This window comes from Callithrix jacchus, chromosome 22 (assembly GCF_049354715.1).
Source record: "Callithrix jacchus isolate 240 chromosome 22, calJac240_pri, whole genome shotgun sequence".
Lineage (NCBI taxonomy): Eukaryota > Metazoa > Chordata > Mammalia > Primates > Cebidae > Callithrix > Callithrix jacchus.
The window spans coordinates 34,549,775-34,574,124 of NC_133523.1; the positions used below are offsets into that span (position 1 = coordinate 34,549,775).

General features: G+C 49.2%; 1 protein-coding gene across 16 annotated transcripts in view; it reads right to left on the minus strand.

The window, feature by feature from the left end:
• FBXO27 (F-box protein 27) overlaps positions 1 to 22,239 on the minus strand; it is a 36,840-nt gene extending 14,601 nt beyond the window's left edge. For 2 of the 16 annotated variants that reach the window (XM_078359329.1, XM_078359321.1), the window contains exons 1-5: positions 22,137 to 22,239; positions 21,342 to 21,731; positions 20,479 to 20,590; positions 20,302 to 20,397; positions 15,429 to 15,564 (exon numbers count right to left, since the gene is read on the minus strand). In XM_078359329.1, coding sequence (XP_078215455.1) covers positions 15,429 to 15,564; positions 20,302 to 20,397; positions 20,479 to 20,590; positions 21,342 to 21,705 — 708 coding nt within the window. In that variant the 5' untranslated portion in view covers positions 21,706 to 21,731; positions 22,137 to 22,239. The other 14 variants (XM_078359328.1, XM_078359326.1, XM_078359327.1 and 11 more) reach the window with 14 other exon arrangements.
• Between the last annotated feature and the right edge of the window lie 2,111 nt (positions 22,240 to 24,350).

Here is a 24,350-nt window from a genome sequence, read left to right on the forward strand (position 1 = left end):
CAAGTACAGCTGGCCCATAAGTGGAAGCTGATCTGAACGGTGTTCAGAGCTGAGACAGTGTCCTGATAATCAGGGAACAACACACACAAGAAGGACAATTCCAGGCCGGGAGCGGTGGCTCATGCCTGTGGTCCCAGCACTTTGGGAGGGTAAAGGCAGGAAGATCATTTGAGCCCAGGAATTCAAGACCAGCCTGGGCAACGTAGAGAAACCCCATCTCTACAAAAAATGCAAAAATTAGCCAGGCATGGTGGTGCACGCCTATAGTCCCAGCTCCATGGGAGGCCGAGGCGGGAGGATCACTTGAGGCCAGGAATTTGAAGCTGCAGTGAGTTGAGATTGTACCACTGCCCTCTAGCCTGTGTGACAGAGTAAGACCCTGTCTCAAAAAAAAAAAAAAAGAAAAAAGAAAAAAAGAAAAGTACAATCCCAGAGGGCACCCGTGGTGCCCCCTGAAGATGGAGAGTTTACAGTTTTCAGGGAGTCCCAGGCAGGAAGTGCCTTCATTAGAGGGTGAGGAGCCCCAGTGTGGTCTTCCAGCCAGTCCTAAAGGTGCCAGACCAGTCCAAACAGTTCTTCCCAGTCTTTGCTGTCACAGGGAATGCCCAAGGCAGTCAGTTCCAGACGGCTTTTGCATGTCCACGACAGGAGTGTCTCTGCCTGAGGAATGTGGACAGCAACTCCAGGTGGGCGTTCTGATGGGATGTCCAGCATCTGGGCTGCCCCAGGTGGCAGGTGAGCAGGTGGAAGGACAGGGGTCAAGTGGAGGGTCTCAGTCAATTTGAATTCAAAGCAGTTCAGCAGCTTGGAAAGGCAAGACCAGGTATTTCTTTTAATTTTTCTTTGGGAGGAGGGAAAAGCTTTCAGGAGTAGTTCTGAACAAAAAAAATTATTACTGCTCATCCCCCAACTTTGCACCTCCCCAGATGCCAAGTTTGTGTTTCGGCTCTCTTTCAAACAGTAATTAATTAATTAATTTTTGGAGACAGAGTCTCTCTCTGTCACCCAGGCTGGAGCGCAGTGGCATGATCTCAGCTCACTGCAACCTCCATCTCCCAGGCTTAAGCGATCCTCCCACCTTAGCCTCCCAAGTAGCTGGGACTACGAGTGCCTGCCAACTACACCTGGCTAATTTTTGCATTTTTTGTAGAGATGGGGTTTCCCTATGTTGCCCAAGCTGGTCTCAAACTCCTGGGCTGAAGAAATCTGCCTGCCGTGGCCTCCCAAAGTGCTGGGATTACAGGTGTGAACCACCACACCCTGCCTGTGGTTTGGCTATTTAAAAATGTTTTATTGGCTGGGCACGGTGGCTCACACCTGTAATCCTAGCACTTTGGGAGACCTAGGCAGGTGGTTGCCTGAGGTCAGGGGTTCAAGACCAGCTTGGCCAACATGGAGAAACACTGTCTCTACTAAAAATACAAAAAATTAGCCGGGCATGGTGGTGCGGCCCTGTAGTCCCAGCTACTCGGGAGGCTGAGGCACAAGAATCACTTCAACCTGGGAGGTGGAGGTTGCAGTGAGCTGAGATGGTGCCATTGCACTCCAGCCTGGGCAACAGAGTGGGACTCTGTCTCAAAAAAAAAAGGTTTTATGTATTTAAAAATAAACGGGTTTTCACTATGTTGCCCAGGCTGGACTTGAATTCCTGGGCTCAAGCGATCCTTCTGCCTTCGCCTTCGGAGGAGCCGGGACTACAAGCCTGTGCTAACGCACCTGGCTCTGTTTTTGTCTTTTTGTTACAGAATCAGTATGTCTCATTCCATCATTATAACTTTAGATTTTTTTTCCCATTTTGATGGAGGTAAAATTCATACATGTATAATTCACTATTTTAGCCATTTAAAAATGTATACAATTCAGTGGTTTTGGTACATTCACAATGTTATGCAACCATCACCACCAACTAGTTCCCAAATCACCCCAAACAAACCCTGTACCTGTGAGCATCCCCCTCCTCCTCCATCCCCCTCCTCCTCCCTGGCAACTGCTAATCTATTTCCTGTCTCAACAGATTGGCCTATTCTGGGCAATTCATATAAATGGATTCATGCAATATGCGGCCTTCTTTCATTTAGAATATTTTCAAGGTTCATCCCTATTGCAGCATGAATCAGTATTTCTCTTTTTTTTTTTTTAGATGGAGTCTCTCTCCGTCACCCAGCCTGGAGTGCATCGGTGTGATCCTGGCTCACTGCAACCTCCGGCTCCCAAGTTCAAGTGATTCTCTTGCCTCAACCTCCTGAGTGGTTGGGATTACAGGCACCCACCACCATGCCCAGATAATTTTTTGTATTTTCAGTAGAGACTGGGTTTCACTATATTGGCCAGGCTGGTCTCGAACTCCTGACCTCTAGTGATCCGCCCTCCTTGGCCTCCCAAAATGCTGGGATTACAGGCCTGAGCCTCCGCGCCCAGGCTATTGCTTTTTTATGACGGAATAATTTTCCGATGTATGGATGGACCACTTTTGGTTTAGCCATTCATCAGCTGAAGGATATTTGGGTTGTTTCCACTTTGTGTCTCTTATGAATAATGCAGCTATGAACATTCGTGTACAAGATTTTATTTGAACACTTGTTTTAAATCCTCTTGGGTATATATGTAGGAGTGGAATTGCTGTGTCATGTAGTAAAATTCTATGTTTAGCTTTTTGAAAGACTGCCAAACGACTTTCTAAAGAGCTGCACCATTTTCCATTCCCATCAACGATGTGTGAGGGCTGCGATTTCTCCATATCATCACCAACACTTGTCATTTTCTCTTTTTCTTTTGGTTCATATTCATCCTAGTGGGTAGGAAGTGGTATTTCATCGTGGCTTTTGTCAGGCCTCCATGTTCAAGCCTGGACCCAGGAAGTCTGAAGTCCTGCTTGCCTCGGCTAATCGCCCCCCACCCCCCCGCCTGTGTTCGCCATTATCCCTGATCGCCCAGCAGAGTGTCCCCTGAACATTAAGCTTCTCTTCCCACCCTGCCATCTTAACAGTCCTTGCTCTGTGAATATCCCTCCACCCCACCTCACCATCTGAACTACTCCTCCGCCTTACCCCACCCGCCATTGTAACTGAACTTATGGTAATGTATACTCCTTGCCCCACCCCACCACTGTAACTGATCTTACCCTGTTAACTGTCCACTACCCACCCCAAACCTATAAAACCAACTCCTATCCTGCCGCCCTTCCACTAATGCCCTTTTCGGCCTCAGCCCACCTGCTCCCAGGTGAATAAACAGCCATGTTGCCCACACAAAGTGCTGAGGTTACCGGCTTGAGCCACTGAGCCCGGCCCTTAATTTCATTTTCAGATTGGCATTGCTAATATATAGAAATACAACTAGGCCGGGTGCGGTGGCTCAAGCCTGTAATCCCAGCACTTTGGGAGGCCGAGGCGGGTGGATCATGAGGTCAACAGATCGAGACCATCCTGGTCACATGGTGAAACCCTGTCTCTACTAAAAATACAAAAAATTAGCTGGGCATGGTGGCGCGTGCCTGTAATCCCAGCTACTCAGGAGGCTGAGGCAGGAGAATTGCCTGAACCCAGGAGGCGGAGGTTGCGGTGAGCCGAGATCGCACCATTGCACTCCAGCCTGGGTAACAAGAGCAAGAGCGAAACTCCGTCTCAAAAAAAAAAAAAAAAAGAAATACAACTAATTATTTTTTTTTTTATTTTTCACAGAGATGGGGTGGTCTCCCTTTGTTGCCCTGGTTGGTCTTGAACTATTGGTCTCAAGCAATCCTCCCACCTCACCTCCCAAAGTGTTGAGAATTATAGGCATAAGCCACTGTGCTGAGCCCTGATTTTCAATACTGATTTGTATCCCCCAAATTTCCTGAATTTATTAGCTCTTTTTTTTGTGAGACAGAGTTTCGCTTTGTTGCCCGGGATGGAGTGCATTTGTGTGATCTTGGCTCACTGCAACCTCTGCCTCCTGGGTTCAAGTGATTCTCCACCTCAGGCTCCTGAGTAGCTGGGATTACAGGTGTGTGCCACCATGCCGAGTTAATTTTTGTATTTTTAGTAGAGATCGGGTTTCACCGTGTTGACCAGGCTGGTCTCAAACGCCTGACCTCAGGTGGTCCCCAACCTCTGCTTCCCAAAGTGCTGGGATTACAGGTGGGAGCCACTGTGCCCAGAGCTGATTAATAGTTTGTGTGTGTGTGTGTGTGTATAATTTAGAATTCCCAATCTTTTTTTTTTTTTTTTTTTGAGACAGAGTTTCACTCTTGTTTTCCAGGCTGGAGTGCAATGGTGCGATCTTGGCTCACTGCAACCTCCGCCTCCTGGGTTCAAGTGATTCTCCTGCCTCAGCCTCCCAAGTAGCTGGGATTACAGGCATGTGCCACCACACCCAGCTAATTTTGTAATTTTAGTAGAGACAGGGTTTCTCCATATTGGTGAGGCTGGTCTCGAACTCCTGACCTCAGGTGATCTGCCTGCCTTGGCCTCCCAAAGTGCTGGGATTACAGGCATGAGCCAGCATGCGCAGCCTCATTTTAAAATTCTCATCCAGAAACGTTGGATACAAAAGGGATGCAAGCATCTCACAGAAAAAAAAAAAAACATTTTTATACAACTTGATTAGAAAGACACATCATGTCCAAGAATTGGTCAGGATAAATCCTAAATTTTCTTCTTTTTTTTGTTACCAGCTTATATATCAAGAATAGAGGCTGGGTCACGATGGCTCATGCCTGTAATTCCAGCACTTTGGGAGGCCAAGGAGGGCAGATCACCTGAGGTCAGGAGTTTGAGACCAGCCTGGCCAACATGGAGAAATCTCATCTCTACTAAAAATGAAAAAAAAAATTAACCAGGTGTGGTGGCACATGTCTGTAATCTCAGCTACTCAGGAGGCTGAGGCAGGAGAATAGCTTGAACCTGGGAGGTGAAGGTGGTGGTGAGCCAAGATCGTGCCATTGCACTCCAGCCTGGACAACAAGAGAGAACCTTCATCTCAAAAAAAAAAAAAAAAAAAAAAAAGTTGAGCACAAGGCAACAGAAGTGAGACACCTCCCTAGTGTCCAACCTGTCAGAAGCAGCCAAAGGGGTGATAGTCCCTGAGATGTGTCTTCCTCAAACTTACAGCTTTTGGCAGAAATCATAGGTTAGAAATGCATCTGAAGGCTGGGTGTGGTGGCTCCTACCTGTAATCCCAGAACTTTGGGAGGCAGAGGCGGGAGGACCACCTGAGGTCAGGAGTTCGAGACCAGCCTCTCCAACATGGTGAAACCTGGTCTCTACTAAAAATACAAAAACTAGGTGTAGTAGCATGTGCCCATAATCCCAGCTACTCAGGAGGCTGAGGCAGGAGAATCATGTGAACCCAGGAGGTAGAGGTTGCAGTGAGCTGAGATTGCACCACTGCACTCCAGCCTGGGGGACAGTGATGCTCTGTCAAAAGAAGGGAAGAAGAAGGGAAGGGAGGGGGAGGGAAGGGGAAGGGAGGGGGAAGGAGAAGGAAGGGGAAGGGCAGGGGAAGGGAGGGGAAGGGAGGGGAAGGGGAAGGAAGGGGAAGGGCAGGGGAAGGGAGGGGAAACGGAAGGAAGGGGAAGGGAGGGGAAGGGAGGGGAAGGGGTAGGGAAGGGAAGGGAAGGGGAGGGAAGAGAGGGGAAGGGAAGGGGAAGGGAGGGGAAGGGAAGGGGGAGGGGGAGGGAGGGGAAGGGAGGGGAAGGGAGGGGAAGGGAGGGGAAGGGAAGGGGAAGGGAGAGGGAGGGAAGGGAGAGAAAGGAGGGGAAGGGAAGGGGAGGGGGAGGGGAAGGGGGAAGGGAAGGGAGAGAGAGAAAGAGGGAGGGAGGGAAGAAAAAAAGAAAGAGAAAGAAAAGGGCTGTTATAGTGAACCCCAAGTTTCTCTTCAGAGAATCAGTATGTCAGTATGTTCAGCTCTCTTATTCTTTAATCCTGTATTTTAAAGTTTAACTTCATTGTACTTCCAGTAAACAACTTTCTCCACCAGTTCTAATCAGTAGTTCACGTCTGTTCCCTTCCCCCCACCCCATCCTCACTCATCCTGGTAACCTCGGTCTCCCCTGGCTTCCTGCTCTGACCTGCCCGTGACTGTCCTTCCTGACAAAACACCCACCCTGCCACTCCAGCTCAGACCCTCGCTCTCTTTAAAACAGCCAGTCGGGATTAGTCTAGCTTGTGCGGTCTAACCCTAGCCAATAGGGGAAGGACACAGCAGCAGGGACGACCCTGTCAGGCATAAGTACCCCTTCACCCCTTGTCCAAGCATGTGGCGGCCATCATTCTCCATCCATGCGCCGCACCCTTCTGTCGAAGTAAACTGCCTTGCTGGGAGGGTCTACCTTTGAGTGCTATTTCTTTTGTGGCATTGAAATTTTACTTAACAGAGCCAAGAAGCCAGTTGACTGTAGATGGTTTCCTCAAAGAAGCAGCCCTTTGCTGTGGGCATTTGTATGTGATGCAGATGGTCCAGCCAGCCTCCGTGATGCTTTCAGTTTAGGTCCCACAGAGGATGCCCTACGTGTGCAACAGTGGTCTCATAGTCGCGTCCTGTTCCTGCAGTGCATGCCTGTTTTCAGTTTGGCACAGCATATGCTGAGACTGAAACAGCACAGTGCAGACAGCGGTAGCAGGTTCTGGCTGACAGTCAGGTCCAGGCCATTACGATCTGTGAATTCAGGAAGCCACAAAGTCAGTGGCTCTTTGGCAGCAGCAAAGCCAAGCCACTGCAGGCTAGAAGGCTGTGTTTCAAGTGCAAGTGACAAGGCTTTCCTAAGCCCTTTTACCTCGTTGATCTTAGAGCTCAAACGGATGCACTCAGAAACATGCCTGGCGGCCAGGCGCAGTGGCTCAAGCCTGTAATCCCAGCACTTTGGGAGGCCGAGGTGGGTGGATCACGAGATCAAGAGATCGAGATCATCCTGGTCAACATGGTGAAACCCCGTCTCTACTAAAAATACAAAAATTAGCTGGGCATGGTGGCACGCGCCTGTAGTCCCAGCTACTCAGGAGGCTGAGGCAGGAGAATTGCCTGAACCCAGGAGGCGGAGGTTGCGGTGAGCTGAGATCGCACCATTGCACTCCAGCCTGGGTAACAAGAGCGAAACTCCGTCTCAAAAAAAAAAAAAAAAAAAGAAACACACCTGGGCTGGACTGGAGGCAGTGGCTTGTGCCTGTATTCCCAGCACTATGGGAGGCTGAGATGGGAGGATTTCTTGAGCGTGGGAGTTCAAGACCAGCTTGGGCAACATAGTGAAACTACGTCTCTTAAAAAAAAAAAGATTAAAAAATTAACTGGGTGTGGAGGTGGGTGCTTGTATTCTCAGTTACTTAGGAGGCTGAGGTGGGAGGATTGCTTGAGCCTGGGAGGTCAAGGAAACAGTGAGCCTAGATTGCACTGTTGTACTCCAGCCTGGGCAACAGAGCGAGACCGTCTCAAATAAAAAAAAAAAAGTCTATTAAACAAAATTGGCTGGGTGTGGTGTCTCACACCTGTAATCCCGGCACTTTGGGAAGTGGAGGTGGGTAGATCACCTGAGGTGAGGAGCTTGAGACCAGCCTGGCCAACATGGCGAAACCCCATCTCTACTAAAAATACAAAAAAACTAGCCGGGTATGGTGGTGCATACCTGTAATCCCAGCTCCTCGGGAGGCTGAGCCAGGAGAATCGCTTGAACCTGAGAAGCAGAGGTTGCAGCAGTGAGCTGAGATTGTGCCACTGCACTCTAGCCTGGGTGACAGAACAAGACTCTGTCTCAAAAAAAAAAAAAAAAAAGAAAAAGAAAAAAACTTTTCCAGCCAACACCAGGCTGCCTCATCAGTTACCTTTAAGGGTCCAGCATTTGATTTTAACAAGGACTCATTAGCAAACTAAAAACTGTTTTTTAAAACTCTAAAAGCAGCTGGGTGTGGTAGCACGTACCTGTATTCCTAGCTACTCAGGAGGCTGAAACAGGAGGATCACTTTAGCCCAGGAGGTCGAGGAGGCTGCAGTGAGCCATGATCGCGCCATTGCACTCCAGCCTGGGTGAGAGTGTAAAACCCTGCCTCAAAAGTATTTTTTTTAAAGTGGAACTCCAAAAGTATCCAGAGATTGCATCTTTCTTTTTGCTGCTTCTTACTTTCTCCAAAGGCTCCAGTAAGCCAAAATTATGGCAAAAATCATCACTTACAGAGACTGTACTTGTTCTGTTTCCAATACTCAGCAAATTTAAATTCCGATCCTCCCATTGTTGGCAAAAAGCAAGTGAGTTGTTTTATATACACACAATTATTTTTGCAGCTTTCCCTAATCCAGATGATCTCCATAGTGTATACTGCAAGCATAAACATTTACACTGATTTAAAAAAATCATACAGCTAGGCTGGGTGCGATGGCTCACGCCTAGAATCTTAAACTTTGGGAGGCCAAGACGGATGGATCAACTGAGCTCAGGAGTTTGAGACCAGCCCAGCCAATATAGTGAAACCCTGTCTCAACTAAATATACAAAAACTTAGCTGGGCATGGTGGTGTGTGCCTGTAATCCCAGCTACTTGGGAGGCTGAGAATCACTTGAGCCTGGGAGATGGAGGTTGCAGTGAGCCAAGATTGCACCACTGCACTCCAGCCTGGGTGGCAGCGAGACTGTCTCAAAACAGAACAGAACAAAAAACCATACATCTAGATGAAATAGTCATAAAATACACCGCAGTTTTCAAATTTCTCCATTTTTTTCTCATTGCAAATCTCAAATCTCTATCAATAAATTCAACACTTAACAGTTGGAATAGAAAGTAGGGTTGCTGAAACCTCTAGGCTGAAGGAACGGGAAGAATCTACCGGCAGTCTTTAGTAACCATGGGATTGTTTCCAGAAACCCCCATGGATCCCAAATCCACAGATACTCAAGTCCTTATGTAAAATGAAGTGATATTTACATAAATCTCCGCACATACTCCCATACACTTTATTTATTACTTTACTATTTTTTTTGAGATGGAGTTTCGCTCTTGTTGCCCAGGCTGGAGTGTAATGGTGCAACCTTGCAACCTCCGCCTTACTGCAACCTCCGCCTCCTGGGTTCAAGCGATCCTCCTGCCTCAGCCTCCTCGGTAGCTGGGATTACAAGCACCTGCCACCACACCCAGCTAATTTTTATTTTTAGTAGAGATGGGGTTTCACTCTGTTGGCCAAAACTCACACACAAAACACAGACTTTGCATGGCACCATTTGCAGTTGAGAGAAACATAAACGAAGGCAAAGATGCAGTGTTAACCACAATCGCGTGAAATTAGCTGAAGTAATACTGTACTACTGTGGTAAGTTGGTAGCCACCTCCTGCTGTTACTGCAGTGAGCTGAAGTGTTGCAAATATTAGCTTAAAATACCAAATGATGCTAATCAACTCTGGGGAGTTCAGTTCTCTGTAAATTGCATAGCACTGTAAACAGCGATCTCTCCTGGTTCTCGTTCATTTTTCATCTTGAGCACAATATTGTAAACCCTGAATAACACCAGGGGACCCATACAAAGCGCCACCGGTGAAACTGAAAGTGCTCCCAAGAAGTACAGGAGTCATGACGTTACAAGAAAGAGTTGAATTGCTTGTTATGTATCATAGACTGAGGTCTGCAGCTGCAGTTGTCTGCCATTTCAAGATGAATTCAGCATTAAGGAGCATTGTAGAAAAAAAAAAAAAACAGGAAATTCCCAAAGTGGTCACAGTTATGCCAGCAGGCGGGAAATCCTTGCACTTTTTATAAAATACCTTCTTATCTCATACTGAAATTGTGAGGCCAGGTGTGATGGCTCATGCCTGGAATCCCAACACTTTGGGAGGCTGAGGCGGGTGGATCACTTGAGGCCAGGAGTTCAAGACCAGCCTGGCCAACATGGCAAAACCCTGTTTCTACCAAAAATACAAAAATTAATGTGGCATGGTGGCATGCACCTGTAATCCCAGCTACTTGGGAGGCTGAGACATAAGAATCGCTTGAACCTGGGAGGTGGAGGTTGCAGTAAGCCCAGATCATGCCACTGCACTCCAGTCTGGCTAACAGAGCAAGACTCCATCTCCAAAAAAAAAAGGAAGGAAGGAAGGAAGGAAGAAGGAAGGGGGAGAGAGAGAGAAAGAAAAAGAAAGAAAGAAAGAAAATGTAATTTTTTTGTAAGTGCAGAATTACTGTAAGAAAGGCACACCTACAGACTCTAATATAATTCTAGAAAAAGTAGTCATTATATGACAACTTAAAGCAAAAAGAAGGTGAAGGATATAAAGTTGTAGATTTTAATGCCAGCAAAGGATGGTTTAATAATTTTAAAGAGTTTGGCTGAAAAAAATATCAAGGTAACAGGAGAAGCAGCTTTTGCTGACCACGAGGCAACAGATGAGTTTCCAGGTACCACTGAGAAAATTATTGAGGAGAAAAGATATCTGCCTAAAGAGGTTTTTTTGTTTTGTTTTGTTTCATTTTTGTTTTTTGAGACAGAGTCTCACTCTGTTGCCCAGGCTGGAGTGCAGTGGCACAATCTCAGCTCACCGCAACCTCTACTGCCTGGGTTCAACTGATTCTCCTGCTTCAGCCTCCTGAATAGCTGGGATTACAGGTACCCACCACCATATCCAGCTAATTTTAATATTTTTAGTAGAGATGGGATTTCACCATGTTGGCCAGGCTGATCTCAAACTCCTGACCTCAAGTGATTCACCCGCCTCGGCCTCCCAAGTGCTGGGATTGCAGGTGTGAGTCCCACCATGTCCGGTCGTGAGAAGGTTTGTATTGCAGACTAAAGTGCCCTATTCTGGAAAAAACTGGCTCAAAGGACCTTTATTAGTCAGGAAGAGAAGCAAGCAGGAGGACTTAAGGCAGGTCAGGATAGGCTAACACTGCTGTTGTGTTGAAATGCTGTCAGATTTATGATCAGGCTGACCTTACTTAGAAAGCTGCTAACCCCGCCGGGCACGGTGGCTCACGCCTGTAATCCCAGCACTTTGGGAGGCCAAGGTGGGTGGATCATAAGGTCAAGATATCGGGACCATCCTCGTCAACATGGTGAAACCCTGTCTCTACTAAAAATACAAAAAATTAGCTGGCATGGTGGCGCGTGCCTGTAATCCCAGCTACTCAGGAGGCTGAGGCGGGAGAATTGTCTGAACCCAGGAGGCGGAGGTTGCAGTGAGCCGAGATCGTGCCATTGCACTCCAGCCTGGGTAACAAGAGCGGAACTCCGTCTCAAAAAAAAATAAAAGAAAGCTGCCAACCCCCAAGATAACCTTACAAGATAAACACCAGCCACTAGTCTTTCGGTTGCAAAACAAGGAGGAGGCCTGGACAATGAGAACCCCTTTTCTGGATTGGTTCCACTGATGCTTTGTTCTTGAAGTTAGGAAGTATTTTTCCAGTAAGTTACTTTGATATTAGACAATGTCCATGGCCACCTAGAACCCCATAAATCCAACACTGAGGGTGTCGAGTGGTCTCATTGCCCTCAAACACAGCGTCTCTAATTCAGCCTCTAGATCAGGGGGTCATAAGGACCTTTAAGGCTCACTATACATTGTGAAGATCAGGTGCAGTGGCTCCGTCTGTAATCCCAGCACTTTGGGAGGCCAAGATGGGCAGATCACCTGAAGTCGGGAGTTTGAGATCAGCCTGACCAACATGGGGAAACTCCATCTCTACTAAAAATACAAAATTAGCTGGGTGTGGTGGCGGGTGCCTGTAATATCTGCTACTTGGGAGGCTGAGGCAGGAGAATCACTTGAACCCAGGAGGCAGAGGCTGCGGTGAGCCGAGATCACACCATTGCACACCAGCCTGGGCAACAAGAGCAAAATTCTGTCTCAAAAAAAAAAAAAGTTATACTCAGTTTTTGAACAGCAAGGAAGGCGGCACCCCAACCACCACGTGGTCCATGGGTCAACTGTACAATGGCCACACACCACTTCATTCTCATGGATTCAACATAGTACTTGGCATGGGGAAAACTCAAGTTTTACTTTTTGAAACTTTGTGAAAGATTTTTTTCCCCCCAAATTTTCTATTCTTTTTCTTTTTTGTGGGGGGAGCCAGGGTCTCACTCCATCTCCCAGGTGGGACTGCTGTGGCCTCAAGATCCTAGGCTCCAATGATCTTCCTACCTCAGCCTGCCAAGTAGCTGAGACTATAGGCAGACATCCCCATGCCCGGCTATTTTTTAACTTTTATTGTAGAACTGGGTTTTACTATGTTGCCTAGGCTTGAACTCCTGGGCTCAAGTAATTCTCCCGTCTAGGCTTCCTACAGTGTTGGGATTACAGGCATGAGCATCATGTCCAGTCTTTCCCAAATATTGTCTTTTATTTGAGACAGTTTTGCTCTATCACCTAAGCTAGAATGCAGTGGTGTGATCTTGGCTCACTGCGACCTCCGCCTCCCAGGTTCAAGCAATTCTCCTGCCTCAGACTCCCAAGTAGCTGGGATTACAGGTACCCGCTGCCATGCCTGGCTAATTTTTACATTTTTATTTTATTTTATTTATTTATTTGAGACAGGGTTTGCTCTTGTTGCCCAGGCTGGATAGCAATGGCATGATCTCAGCTACAGCAACCTCCGCCTCCTGGGTTCCAGCAATTCTCATGCCTCAGCCTCCCAAGTAGCTGGGATTACAGGTGCCCGCCACCACGCCCGGCTAATTTTTTGTATTTTTAGTAGAGACAGGATTTCACCATGTTGGCCTGGCTGGTCTTGAACACCTGACCTCAAGAGAGCAACCCACCTCGGCCTCCCAAAGTGCTGGGATAACAGGGGTGAGCCACCATGCCCAGCCTCAGCGGGGGCTTTCTTCCCTACACTTTCCCCTCCTCAACTGGGACTACTTATGATTCTCAACCAAGGCAGTAACACTGCACTTCTATTAAAAAGATCTGAAGCAGTTTTGGCAAAATAAGAAATTTATTACATATGATTGGCAGATACATGCTGCTGATATATTATTGTTTGAAGAAAAGCCAAAATAAAAAATAGTATTTTAATTTTAAATAGCACATAATTACAGGCCCTTGAGGAACAGAGTTGGGCTCAGGGAATTACCCATTTATTAGAGAAGTCAGAATGGGCAGAACCATCTCCAAATTCTTTTTTTTTTTTTTTGAGACAGGGTCTCGCTGTCATGCAGGCTGGAGTGCAGTGATATGATCATGGCTCACTATAGCCTCAACCTCCTGGGCACAAACAATCCTCTCATCTCAGCCTCCCAAGTAACTTGGACTACAGGTGTGTACTACCATGTCTGGCTAATTTTTGTAGAGATGGGGATCTTACTATGTTGCCCAGGCTGGTCTTGAACTCCAGGGCTCAAGTGATCCTCCCACCTTGGCCTCCCAAAGTGTTAGGATTATAGGCATGAGCCATTGCACCCGGCCCAAACTTTTTTTCGAAATGGAGTCTCGCTCTGTTGCCCAGGCTGTGAGTGCAGTGGCACAATCTCAGCTCACTGCAGCCTCCGAGTCCTGGGCTCGAGTGATTCTCCTGCCCCAGCCTCCCGAGTAGCTGGGATTACAGGCATGCACCAACACGCCTGGCTAATTTTTTGTATTTTTAGTAGATACGGGGTTTCACCATGTTGGCCAGGCTGGTCTCAAACTCCTGACCTCAGGCGCCACCTGCCTTGGCCTCCCAAAGTGCTGGGATTACAGGCATGAGCCACCATGCCCAGCCCAAACTTTTTTTTTTTTTTTTTAACATTGACTTTCAGCTACACGACCTGGTCCCAGCACTGTAGCTCAGAAGCCCCAGGAGGTTGGGTTCACACCCTTAGGGCTGGGAATTTCTGAGCCCTAAGGATGAGAATCTAAGTTCTGAGATGAGTGGAGGGCTTCCCTGAAGGGACCAAGGAGGTCACTGTGGCAGAAACAGTAGGAGGCAAGAGGTCAGTGGCAAGGAGGGGAGGGGATGGGACAGAGGGGCCTGGGACTGGATCAGAGGTTTCGGGTGGGAGGAGAAGAGAGGAGAGGGGAGAATTCTTTTCCAGGACGCATGTTTCCCCCATGCTCAAGCCTGTGGGTTTCCCCTCAGTAGGGCAGGGTCCCCCAAAGCAGCAGCTGCAGTAGGTAGATATGACGGAAGAAGCTTCTTCTAGTAGTTTCTAGAACCTGAAGATGAGGGCCTTTGATCGGACCCAGGAATTCCCAGTATGCCAGGGAGGTACAAGCGCTTAGTTGGTTAATGAGGGGTCCCAGCCAATGGTCCCAGGCCCTGGAAGGCACAGTCAGGCTGTCCTGCAAGAAGGATGGTCCTGGACTAGGGTGGGCGAACTTGCACCATCACACTGGAGTTGGTCAGACGGGCTCCATAGTGGCCGGCCCAGAACTGTGTGTCCTGGCCCCAGTGTTCAAAAGACACAAAGCGGATACCCATCTTGATGTTGGAGAACACGTGAGTGACCTGTAGGCAGAGGAAGGGCCCAGCCCTGTTGTGCCACAGCCTCCTCTACAGAGCTGATGTTGGGGCCTTCTGGCAGATGGTTATTTTCCAAGGATGGCTATAAAATCTCCCATGGGCACATGTTCTTCTAGAATCTTGTAGAATCTTCCACTTACTCATCAAAAAGTGGAATCTGGCTGGTGCAGTATGGCTCGTGCCTGTAACCCCAGCACTTTGGGAGGCGGAGGTAGGTGGCTTGCTTGAGGCCAGGAGTTTGAGACCAGTCTGGCCAACATGGCAAAACCCTGTCTCTACCAAAAATACAAAAAAATTATCTGGGCATGGTGGTGCACGCCTGTAGTCCCAGCTACTCAGGAGGCTGAGGCAGGAGAATTGCTTGAACCCAGGAGGCAGAGGTCGCAGTGAGCTGAGATCATGCCACTGTACTCCAGCCTGGATGATAGAGGGAGACTCCAACTCAAAAAAAAAAAAAAAAAAAAAAAAAGGAGGGGAGAAATCTAATTCTCTTCCCCACGAATCTAGGTGGGTTTGCGTGTCACCAAGAATGTGGTGAAAATAATATGGAGTGACTTTTGCCAGGGACTTCCAAGGCTAGGTCAGAAGAAGCAAAGGAGCTTCTACCTGTTTCTCTAGAATCCTCTTCCCCAAGCAAACACATAAGCATTCTGACTGTGTAGGAGCCGCCATGCTGTGAGGAAGCCCAATCAAGAGAGATCCCGTGGAGAAGCTCTGAGACTAAATGAAGGAAGAGATGCTTCCCAGCCACCACCTGCTACACACACACACACACACACATACACACACACACACACACACACCACCCCGCCCTGCAGCTCCAGACTTCATCAGAATGTCACTGTCTGAACCTCAAGAGGCAAAAGCCTGAACCACCCAGGTGAGCCCTCCTGAAATTACTGACTTACAGAAACCCCAAGAGGTAGTCAAAGGACTGTCGTTGATTTTAAGCCACTAAGTTTTGGTGTGATTTGTTTAGCAGCAATAGGTCATCACAGGCCCCCAACATCCTTTCCCCAACCCCCATCAGAGACTCACGTGAAGGCAGACATTGTTGTTCCACTGGGGGATGGGATCAGGCACAGCAGAGAATTTATCTAGAACAGTCTGGTTGGCATCTAGAAGTTGGACAAGGAGTCGATACCTACAGCCACTGTCGTGTCGGGCTCCCCACCTGTGGAAGAGGGAGGCCTTAAAGGCTGGACTTACCACCCCATCTCTTTGGGTGTCTGCCTACCTTGTCCTTCCTGCCTTGTCCAAATGCCCTCCCCATGTACACAAATCCTCTAAAGGGACTCCTGGGAGATGATCTCTGGACCCTTGAATGTGTTGTGTCAGACAGGAATATCTTCGAAGGGGACCCAGGGGGTATTGGATAGTCTACCAATGTGATTTAGGGCAGGGGCTAGCCACACTCATATAGATGGTCTTAGGATGGGGGCTGGCCCCTCCAGAAAGGCCCACAATGTGACTTACGGTGGGGGCTGGGAGTCAGGGAACATCAATGGACCTGGAGGCCAAGATTAACCACATGGGCCATCAATCAATCCATCATGCCTATGTAGTGAACCCAAGAAACACTGAACACGGAGGCTCAAGTGAACTCTGTTGGTCAACAAAATACCATGCATCTTGTCACACATCAGTGCCAGCATAGTAACATATTCTGATGCCATGGCAGGACAGCAGAAGCTCTGTGTCTGACATTTCCCCTGGGTGCTGCTCTATGCCCTTCTTTTCTTGGCTGATTTTAATCTGTATCATTTCCCTGTAATAAACCAGAAGTGTTTAGTAGCTTTCTGTGAGTTCTTCCAATGGATTACGAATTGTGAAGGTGGTTTTGGGAGTCCCCCAAACTTGCAGTTGGTGGAGTTGTAGAGATGGGGTTTTGCCATGTCACCCAGACTGGTCTTGAACTCCTGGACTCAGGCAATCCTTCTGCCTCTGCCTCCCAAAGAGCTGGGATTACAGGCATGAGCCATTATACACAGCCAGATTTTGTTTTTAATTATTATGCATCAAATGACATAATATGTTTGTGTTGTTCTGACCTATGTGTTAGAAGTGAGGATGGTCTTAGGGATTCCATCCCTGAACTTTGTAGTGAGCTTGAAACTTCTCACAAATATTGATGCCTGGCTGGGCATGGTGGCTCACACCTGTAATCCCAGCACTTTGGCAGGCTGAGGTGGGTGTATCATTTGAGGTCAGGAGTTCAAGACCAGCCTGGCCAACATGGTGAAACCCCGTCTCTACTAAAAATACAACAATTAGCCAGGCACGGTGGCAGGTGCCTGTAATCCCAGCTACTCAGTAGAGGCCAAGGCAGGAGAATTGCTTGAACATGGGAGGCTGAGGTTGCAGTGAGCTGAGATCGCTCCATTGCACTGTAGCCTGGGTGACAGAGGGAGACCCTGTCTCAAAAATAAAAACCAACCAAACAAAAAATATTGACGCCTGGCTCTCACCCTCAGACACTCAGATTTAATTGGTATGAATGGTGCCTGGGCATTGTGTGTGTGTGTGTGTGTGTGTGTGTGTGTTTTCACTGAGTCTCGCTCTGTTGCCCAGGCTGGAGTGTAGGGGTATGATCTCGGCTCACCGCGCCCTCCACCTCTTAGGTCCTGGTTCAAGCAATTCTCATGCCTCAGCCTCCCGAGTAGCTGGGATTATAGGCACGTGCCACCACGCCCAGCTAATTTTTGTATTTTCAGTAGAGATGGGGTTTCACCATGGTGGCCAGGCTGGTCTTGAACTCCTGACCTTGTGATCCACCCGCCTCGGCCTCCCGAAGTGCTAGGATTACAGGTGTGAGCCATCGCGCCTGGCCGGCATTGTGTGTTTTAAAAGCTGCCTTTATGATGTGCAGCAAAATCTGGAAGCCACTGACTATTCCAATCAGATAGTACACCATTGACCAAAACAGCGCAAACATGTTACACGGTTTGATGAGTAACAATTAAAAACGAAATCTGGGCCGGGCGTAGTGGCTCAAGCCTGTAATCCCAGCACTTTGGGAGGTCGAGGCAGGTGGATCATGAGGTCAAGATATCGAGACCATCCTGGTCAACATGGTGAAACCCCGTCTCTACTAAAGATACAAAAAAAAATTAGCTGGGCATGGTGGTGCATGCCTGTAATTCCAGCTACTCAGGAGGCTGAGGCAGGAGAATTGCCTGAACCCAGGAGGCGGAGGTTGCAGTGAGCTGAGATAGCAGCATTGCACTCCAACCTGGGTAACAAGAGCGAAACTTCGTCGCAAAAAAAAAAAAGGAAAAAAAAAAAAACCCGAAATCTGGCCAGGCATGGTGGCTCACACCTGTAATCCCAGCACTTTGGGAGGCAGAGGTGGGAGGACTGCTTGAGTCCGGGAGTTCAAGACCAGCCTGAGTGACATGGCAAAACCTATCTCTACCAAAAAAAAAAAAAAAAAAAAAAAAAAAAGGCCAGGTGCAGTGGCTCACACCTGTAATCCCAGAACTTTGGGAGGTTGAGGCGAGCAGATCACCTGAGGTCAGGAGTTCGAGACCAGCCTGGCCAACATGGCAAAACTCCGTCTCTACTAAAAATACAAAAATTAGCCAGGCATGGTGGTGCATGCCTGTAATCCTAGCTACTCGGGAGGCTGAGACACAAGAATCATTTGAACCCAGGAAGTGGAGAGTGCAGTGAGCTGAGATGGCACCATTGTACTCCTGCCTGGGCAACAAGTGAAACTCCGTCTCAAAAGAAAAAACAAGAAGAAAACCAAAAATTTAAAAATTAGACAAGCATGGTGATTCTACACTTGTAGTCCCAGTTACTCACGAGGCTGAGGTAGGAGGATCACTTGAGGCAAGGTGGTGGAGGATGCAGTGAGCTGAGATCATGCCACTGCACTCCAGCCTGGGTGAAAGAGCAAGACTCTATCTCTAAAAAATAAATAAATAAATAAATCTTATTGGAAATATCTCTTAATGAGATGGAGTTTGGGGGCAGGGTTATGGGGTCTTAAGAGTGAATTTGCTGGCCAGATGCAGTTGCTCATGCCTGTAATCTCAGCACTTTGAGATGCCAAGGTGGGTGGATCACCTGAGGTCAGCAGTTCGAGACCAGCCTGACCAACATGGTGAAACCCAGTCTCTACTAAAAATACAAAAATTAGCCGGGTGTGGTGATGAACACCTGTAATCCCAGCTACTCAGGATGCTGAGGCAGGAGAATCACTTGAACCCAGGAGGCAGAGGTTGCAGTGAGCTGAGATTGCACCATTGCACCCAGCCTGGGCCACCAAGAGAGACTCTACCCCCCCAAAAAAAAAAAAGTGAATTTGCTAATGCTCAAAATTTCCAATGGCCATTTGCCTGGTTCCCCAGTAGTCTTTACATATGGGGACCACACACTACAGTGAGGGGCTTTTTTCCTCTAAAACTAGAGAAGGGGGATACTGAGAAAGAGACTAGGGAAGGAGAACTGTATGATGCTTCCCACACAGATATAATCTATAGCAGATTAATTTTATAAGAGGGGGCAGATGGCTGCAGTGGACCTGGAATTTGACTCCTATAAAACCGTGTGGGTCATAACCCCCTGGAAACTCTTCATGCACCATCACTAAAGGGACAAGCTCTGGAGTCAGCTGAGTCGGGGCCTTATGCCAGGTTCTGCCAAGCTCAGGCTGTGTGGCCAGGGCAAGTCATCAGCATTGCCCCCTTTTTTTCTGGAGACAGAGTCTCACTCTGTTGCCCAGATTGGAGAGTAATGGTGTCATCTCAGCTCACTGCAGCATCCACCTCCCATGTTCAAGAGATTCTCCTGCCTTGGCCTCCGGAGTAGCTGGGATTACAGGTGCACATCACCACAGCTGGCTAATTTTTTGTATTTTTAGTAGAGATGGATTTCACCATGTTGGTCAGGCTGGTCTCGAATTCCTGACCTCAAGTGATCCGCCCACCTTTGCCTCCCAGAGTGCCGGGATTACTGGCATGAGCAATGGTGCCCAGTCTGTCATCTCCCCTTTCCTAATCTTTCAGTTTCCTGCAAAGCTCTGAATGATCTGACGGCCTGAAATACACCTTCCCACAGAATCGAAGTTCAAAAAAGATGATCACATTTATAAAGTACTTGTTATGTGCTTGCCATGTAATAATTGTCTTTGCAAGAGCCCTATCTTATAAACAGAGGAAACAGAGGTATGCTGTGACATGCCCAAGGCCACAAAGCCGCAGAGTTAAGGTTTGAATCTGGGAGGTCTGGCTCCAGAATCTAGGCTCTTATCCAACTTTGCTATTTTCTCCTCCTAAGGCAAGGAACATCTCAATCATTCACAGACAAGACTGAGCTGGGCCCAAGGCCTCTGTATTGGATCTCATCTTCTGCTTTCCAGTCCACATCCCTTTGGGCATGAGTAGAGAGGCTCAGGACGTGTACTCTGCTAATTACTAAAACTGTGAGTGTGGCTGTCACTTCACCTCCCTGAACTTCAGTTTTTCTTTTTCTTTTTTTTCCCTGAGACTGAGTCTCACTGTCACCCAGGCTGGAATGCAGTGGCACAATCTTGGCCCACCACAACCTCCGACTCCTGGGTTCAAGCGATTCTCCTACCTCTGCCTCCTGGGTTCAAGCAATTCTCCTGCCTCAGCCTCCCAAGTATCTGAAACTACAGGTGCACACTACCACACCTGGCTAATTTTTTTGTATTTTTAGTAGAGGTGAGGTTTCTTTGCTGGCTGGGCTGGTCTTGAACTCCTGACCTCAAGTGATTTGCCTGCCTCGACCTCCCAAAGTGTGAGCCACCATGGCCAGCCTAAACTTTGGATTTTTTTTTTATCTGTAAGGAGGGGTTAGGAGGCCTAAATTAAGTCACCCCTAAAAAGATCATGTCACATGAAGTCAGTGCTTAGCAAGGGGCTATTTTAATCATCACACTCACCAGTCAGAGACACAAATCTCAATCCTGCCACTATCCAGCAGTTCTGGCCACAGACCCTCCTCCTCTAGGTCCAAGACCTGCTTCTTGCGACACCAGCTGGGAATGGAGACAGGGTAATAAGAACAGGCAGGCCTTTCTCAACAACTGGCCGGACTTTTGGATAGCAGGGGCATTCACCTGAATGAAGTCACGAAGCATGTCTGAGAAGGGGCCCCACGCACAGTTGTCCTGTTTTCCTCTACCACCCAGCCGTCCCCACCATGCTTCACCATCCACTTTCGGAGGCCTTCTGTGAAATAAAAAAGGCTAGTACCCAAGTTCCAGTCGCCTGCCTGTAGATTCCTAGTGAGACTCCGCCCCTAGCCCCCTCCCACGTGCTCGTAGTGCAGCTCGCTTTCCCGGCCCTTCCCACGGAGGCCTCGCTCCCTGACCCCTCTCATCAGCTCCCGGCAAAGTCCTGCCCCTCTGACCCTTCTCACCGATTTGCAGCAAAGCTCGCCCCTCCAGCCCCTCTATCTGGCTCCCAGAGCTGCCCCCGCCCATAGGCTCCCAGTGAAGCCCTGCCCCACCATTCCTGCACCTTGCCTTTGAATGCTACCTCGCCCCTCCGACTCCTCCCACCGGCTCCTAATGCTGCCTCGCCCCTCCTACTCCTCCCACCGGTCCCAGTGAGGCCCCGCCCCTTCCACACCGCCCACCGATCCCAGTGAGGCCCCGCCCCTTCCACGCCTCCCACCGGTCCCAGTGCGGCCCCGCCCCTTCCACAACTCCCACTGGTCCCAGTGAGGTCCCGCCCCTTCCACACCGCCCACCGATACTAGTGCGGCCCCGCCCCTTCCACTTCTCCCACCGATGCCAGTGAGACCCCGCCCCTTCCACTCCTCCCACTGGTCCCAGTGAGGCCCCGCCCCTTCCACCCCTCCCAGCGATCCCAGTGAGGCCCCGCCCCTTTCACGCCTCCCACCGGTCCCAGTGCGGCCCCGTCCCCCCGGCCCCTCCACCGCTTCCAGCATCCTGGACCACCTCTTCTGGGATCCCACCTTGGCCGCAGGGGTTGCGAATAAGGTTGCGTCCAATGGGTCTGCGCGCGCAGAAGCGGCCCAGCGGGCAGGGCCTGGCGTTGCGGGAGGCAGACTGGCAGCTGCGGGCGAGCTGCAGTAGCGCGCGGCCGGTGGCGCTGTGGTCCCGGGCCAAGATCAGCAGCCACAGGGCCTGGCTGTCCACCAGGTCGCGCCAACCCCGGCACACTTGGCGGCAGCGCCCCAGCAGCGTGCGCGGGGGGACGTGACTCAGCACCACCAGAAGCAGCTCCGGGGGCATTTGGCTCAGGTCCAGTGCCCCTTCGGGTTCCGGCTCCGGCGCGGGGACCCGGGCGGCCCGGCACCTGGAGGCAGAGGCGCTCATGGTCCCCCCGCCAGGCCCGGCTGTGGCTGCGGAAGAGGAAGGGTCAGGGCGTCAGGGACTAGCAGCCTCCGCGCCGCGCTGCCTCCGCCTGCCCTGCCTCTGCCAGTTGCACCCCTACCTTCAACACTCCTGGGCCCCGTTCCCAGGTCCCCATCCCCCAGCCCGTCCTTGATAGCACCGATATCCCGGAGACCCAGCGGTCTGTGTGTATGTCCCGAATTGCATGCAATCGGCCCCACTGACAGCCCACCCCAAGTCCTACCCCAGGGCCTGGCGGCGCTCCTCGCCGGGATGCCACAAGCTCCCCACGCCCCTCTGCACCCTTTTTACTCGCCGGCCCCTCCCCTCTTACAGGCCAGCTTGACCTACCCCTGCATCCTCCTTACTGGCCAGCCCCTCCCATCTACTCTTTCCCCATCTCGAGACCCAACCTGCTTCCCGCGATGGGGCCTGTCCGGCCGGGATCCGGGGAAGCCGTCCCCTCCAGCTGGCCTCTTGAAATGTTCCTAATTCGTTAGCTGCAGTGAGACGCCTGGCTCCGAGCAACCGTTGTTATTTTGGTCCGGCTTCTGGGTGGGAGGCCTCATATCCGTTAACGCCTTAAAAAATTTCCATCACCTTTAAGGTCGGGCATGGTTATCTTCATTTCACAGGAGAAAACAGGCTCCAGCTGCTAAAAATGAGTACCGCAACCAATCATAACATTAGCTAACTTTTATGGACAGTTTTACTGCCATCCAGGATGGCAGTCCCATGAAGTAGGTGCCGTTATGCCTCCACTTCACAGGTGAGAACACAGACCAGCAGAGGCCGAGTGACTTGCCTATGATCACTGGCCAGTAAGGATTTGAACCCAGCCAGCCTAGCTCCAGAATTCCTGATTTTAACCCCTAGATCAGCTCTGTCCAATAAAAACACAATTGTGGCTGGGTGTGGTGACTCATGCCTGTAATCCCAGCACTTCTGGGGGCTAAGGCAGGTGGATCGCTTGAGGTAAGGAGTTCGAGACCAGCCTGGCCAACATGGTGAAACCCATCTCTACTAAGAATACAAAAATTAGCTGGGTGTGGTGGCAGGTGCCTGCAATCCCAGCTAATTTGGAGGCTCAGGCAGGAGAATCGCTTGAGCCTGAGAGGCTGAGGTTGCAGTGAGCAGAGATTGCACCACTGCACTCCAGCCTGTGCAAGAGTGAGACTGTCTCAATAAACAGAAAAAACAATCATGAAAGTTGATTATATGAATTGGATCCTTCTTGTCATACTCAACTACATCAAAGTTGAGAGGCCAGGAGGAAAAAAACACTCAGGGCAGATACCATTTGCCCCAAGAATGTGGCTTTCTGCCGGGCTGGCTGTTAAAACTGCCAGGTGTAACCTGGAACCAGTCTAACTGGTACTGAAACAACCTGCTGTGACTCTAAGACTAGTTTTACCCTCCGCTGTCACTTACCAATCAGAACTTGCCAGCTCCCCAAAACATGGCTAGTGTCAATGAACTTTCTTGCAAGACAATACCTGACATTTCTGTTTCTTATTTTAAAAAAACCTCTAACCTCTTCGCTCTTTGAAAGTACTGAAGACCACGTGGTCTGTGTGCATGCCTCAAATTTCAATTCTTGCTTTCCAAATAAAACATATTATTTTTTTTGAGACAGAGCAAAGACTCTATCTCCCAGGCTGGAGGTCAGTGGTGCGATCTCGGCTCACTGCAACCTCTGCCTCTTGGGTTCAAGCAATTCTCATGCCTCAGTCTCCCCAGTAGCTGGGATTACAGGTGTGCGCCATCATGCAGGCTAATTTTTGTATATTTAGTAGAGAGGGGGTTTCACCATGTTGTCCAGGCTGGTCTCAAACTCCTGACCTCAGGTGATCTGCCCGCCTTGATCTCCCAAAGTATGGGGATCACAGGCGTGAGCCACTGCACCCAGCCCAAATAAAACATTTTAAATTTAGAGATTTGTCTCTATATCTCTATATTTTATTTGGCTTTGCATAATGTGAGCCATATACATAATTTAAACATCAACAAACAAAACCAGACATAGATTATTCCCCACAAAGAATTTGCCTTCTAGAGGGAGAGACATGATAAACAGTTGCATAATGAGCAAATTACATAGTATCAAGGAAATAATTAAAAATAAAGCCTCCAGGTCAGGCACAATGGCTCATGCCTGTAATCCCAGCACTTTGGGAGGCTGACACGGGCAGATCACTTGAGGTCAGGAATTCAAGACCAGCCTGCCCAACATGGCGAAACCCCGTCTTCTATTAAAAATACAAAAATTAGCCAGGCGCGGTGGCACATGCCTGTGATCCCAGCTACTTGGGAAGCTGAGACATGAGAATCACTTCAACACGGGAGGCAGAAGTTGCAGTGAGCTGAGATCTCACCATCACACTCCAGCCTAGGCGACAGAGTGAGATGCCATCTTAAATAAATAAATAAAATAAATAAAACCTCTTTTGACCTTCTAAGAATTCTCTCCACAAATCCAGAAAATAATTAAATGGGGCCCAGCATGGGGGCTCACATCTGTAATCCCATCACTTTGGGAGGCTGAGGCAGGAGGATCCCTTAAGCTCAGGGGTTTGAGACCAACCCTGGCAACACAGTGAGACCCTGTCTCTACAAAAAGTTTACAA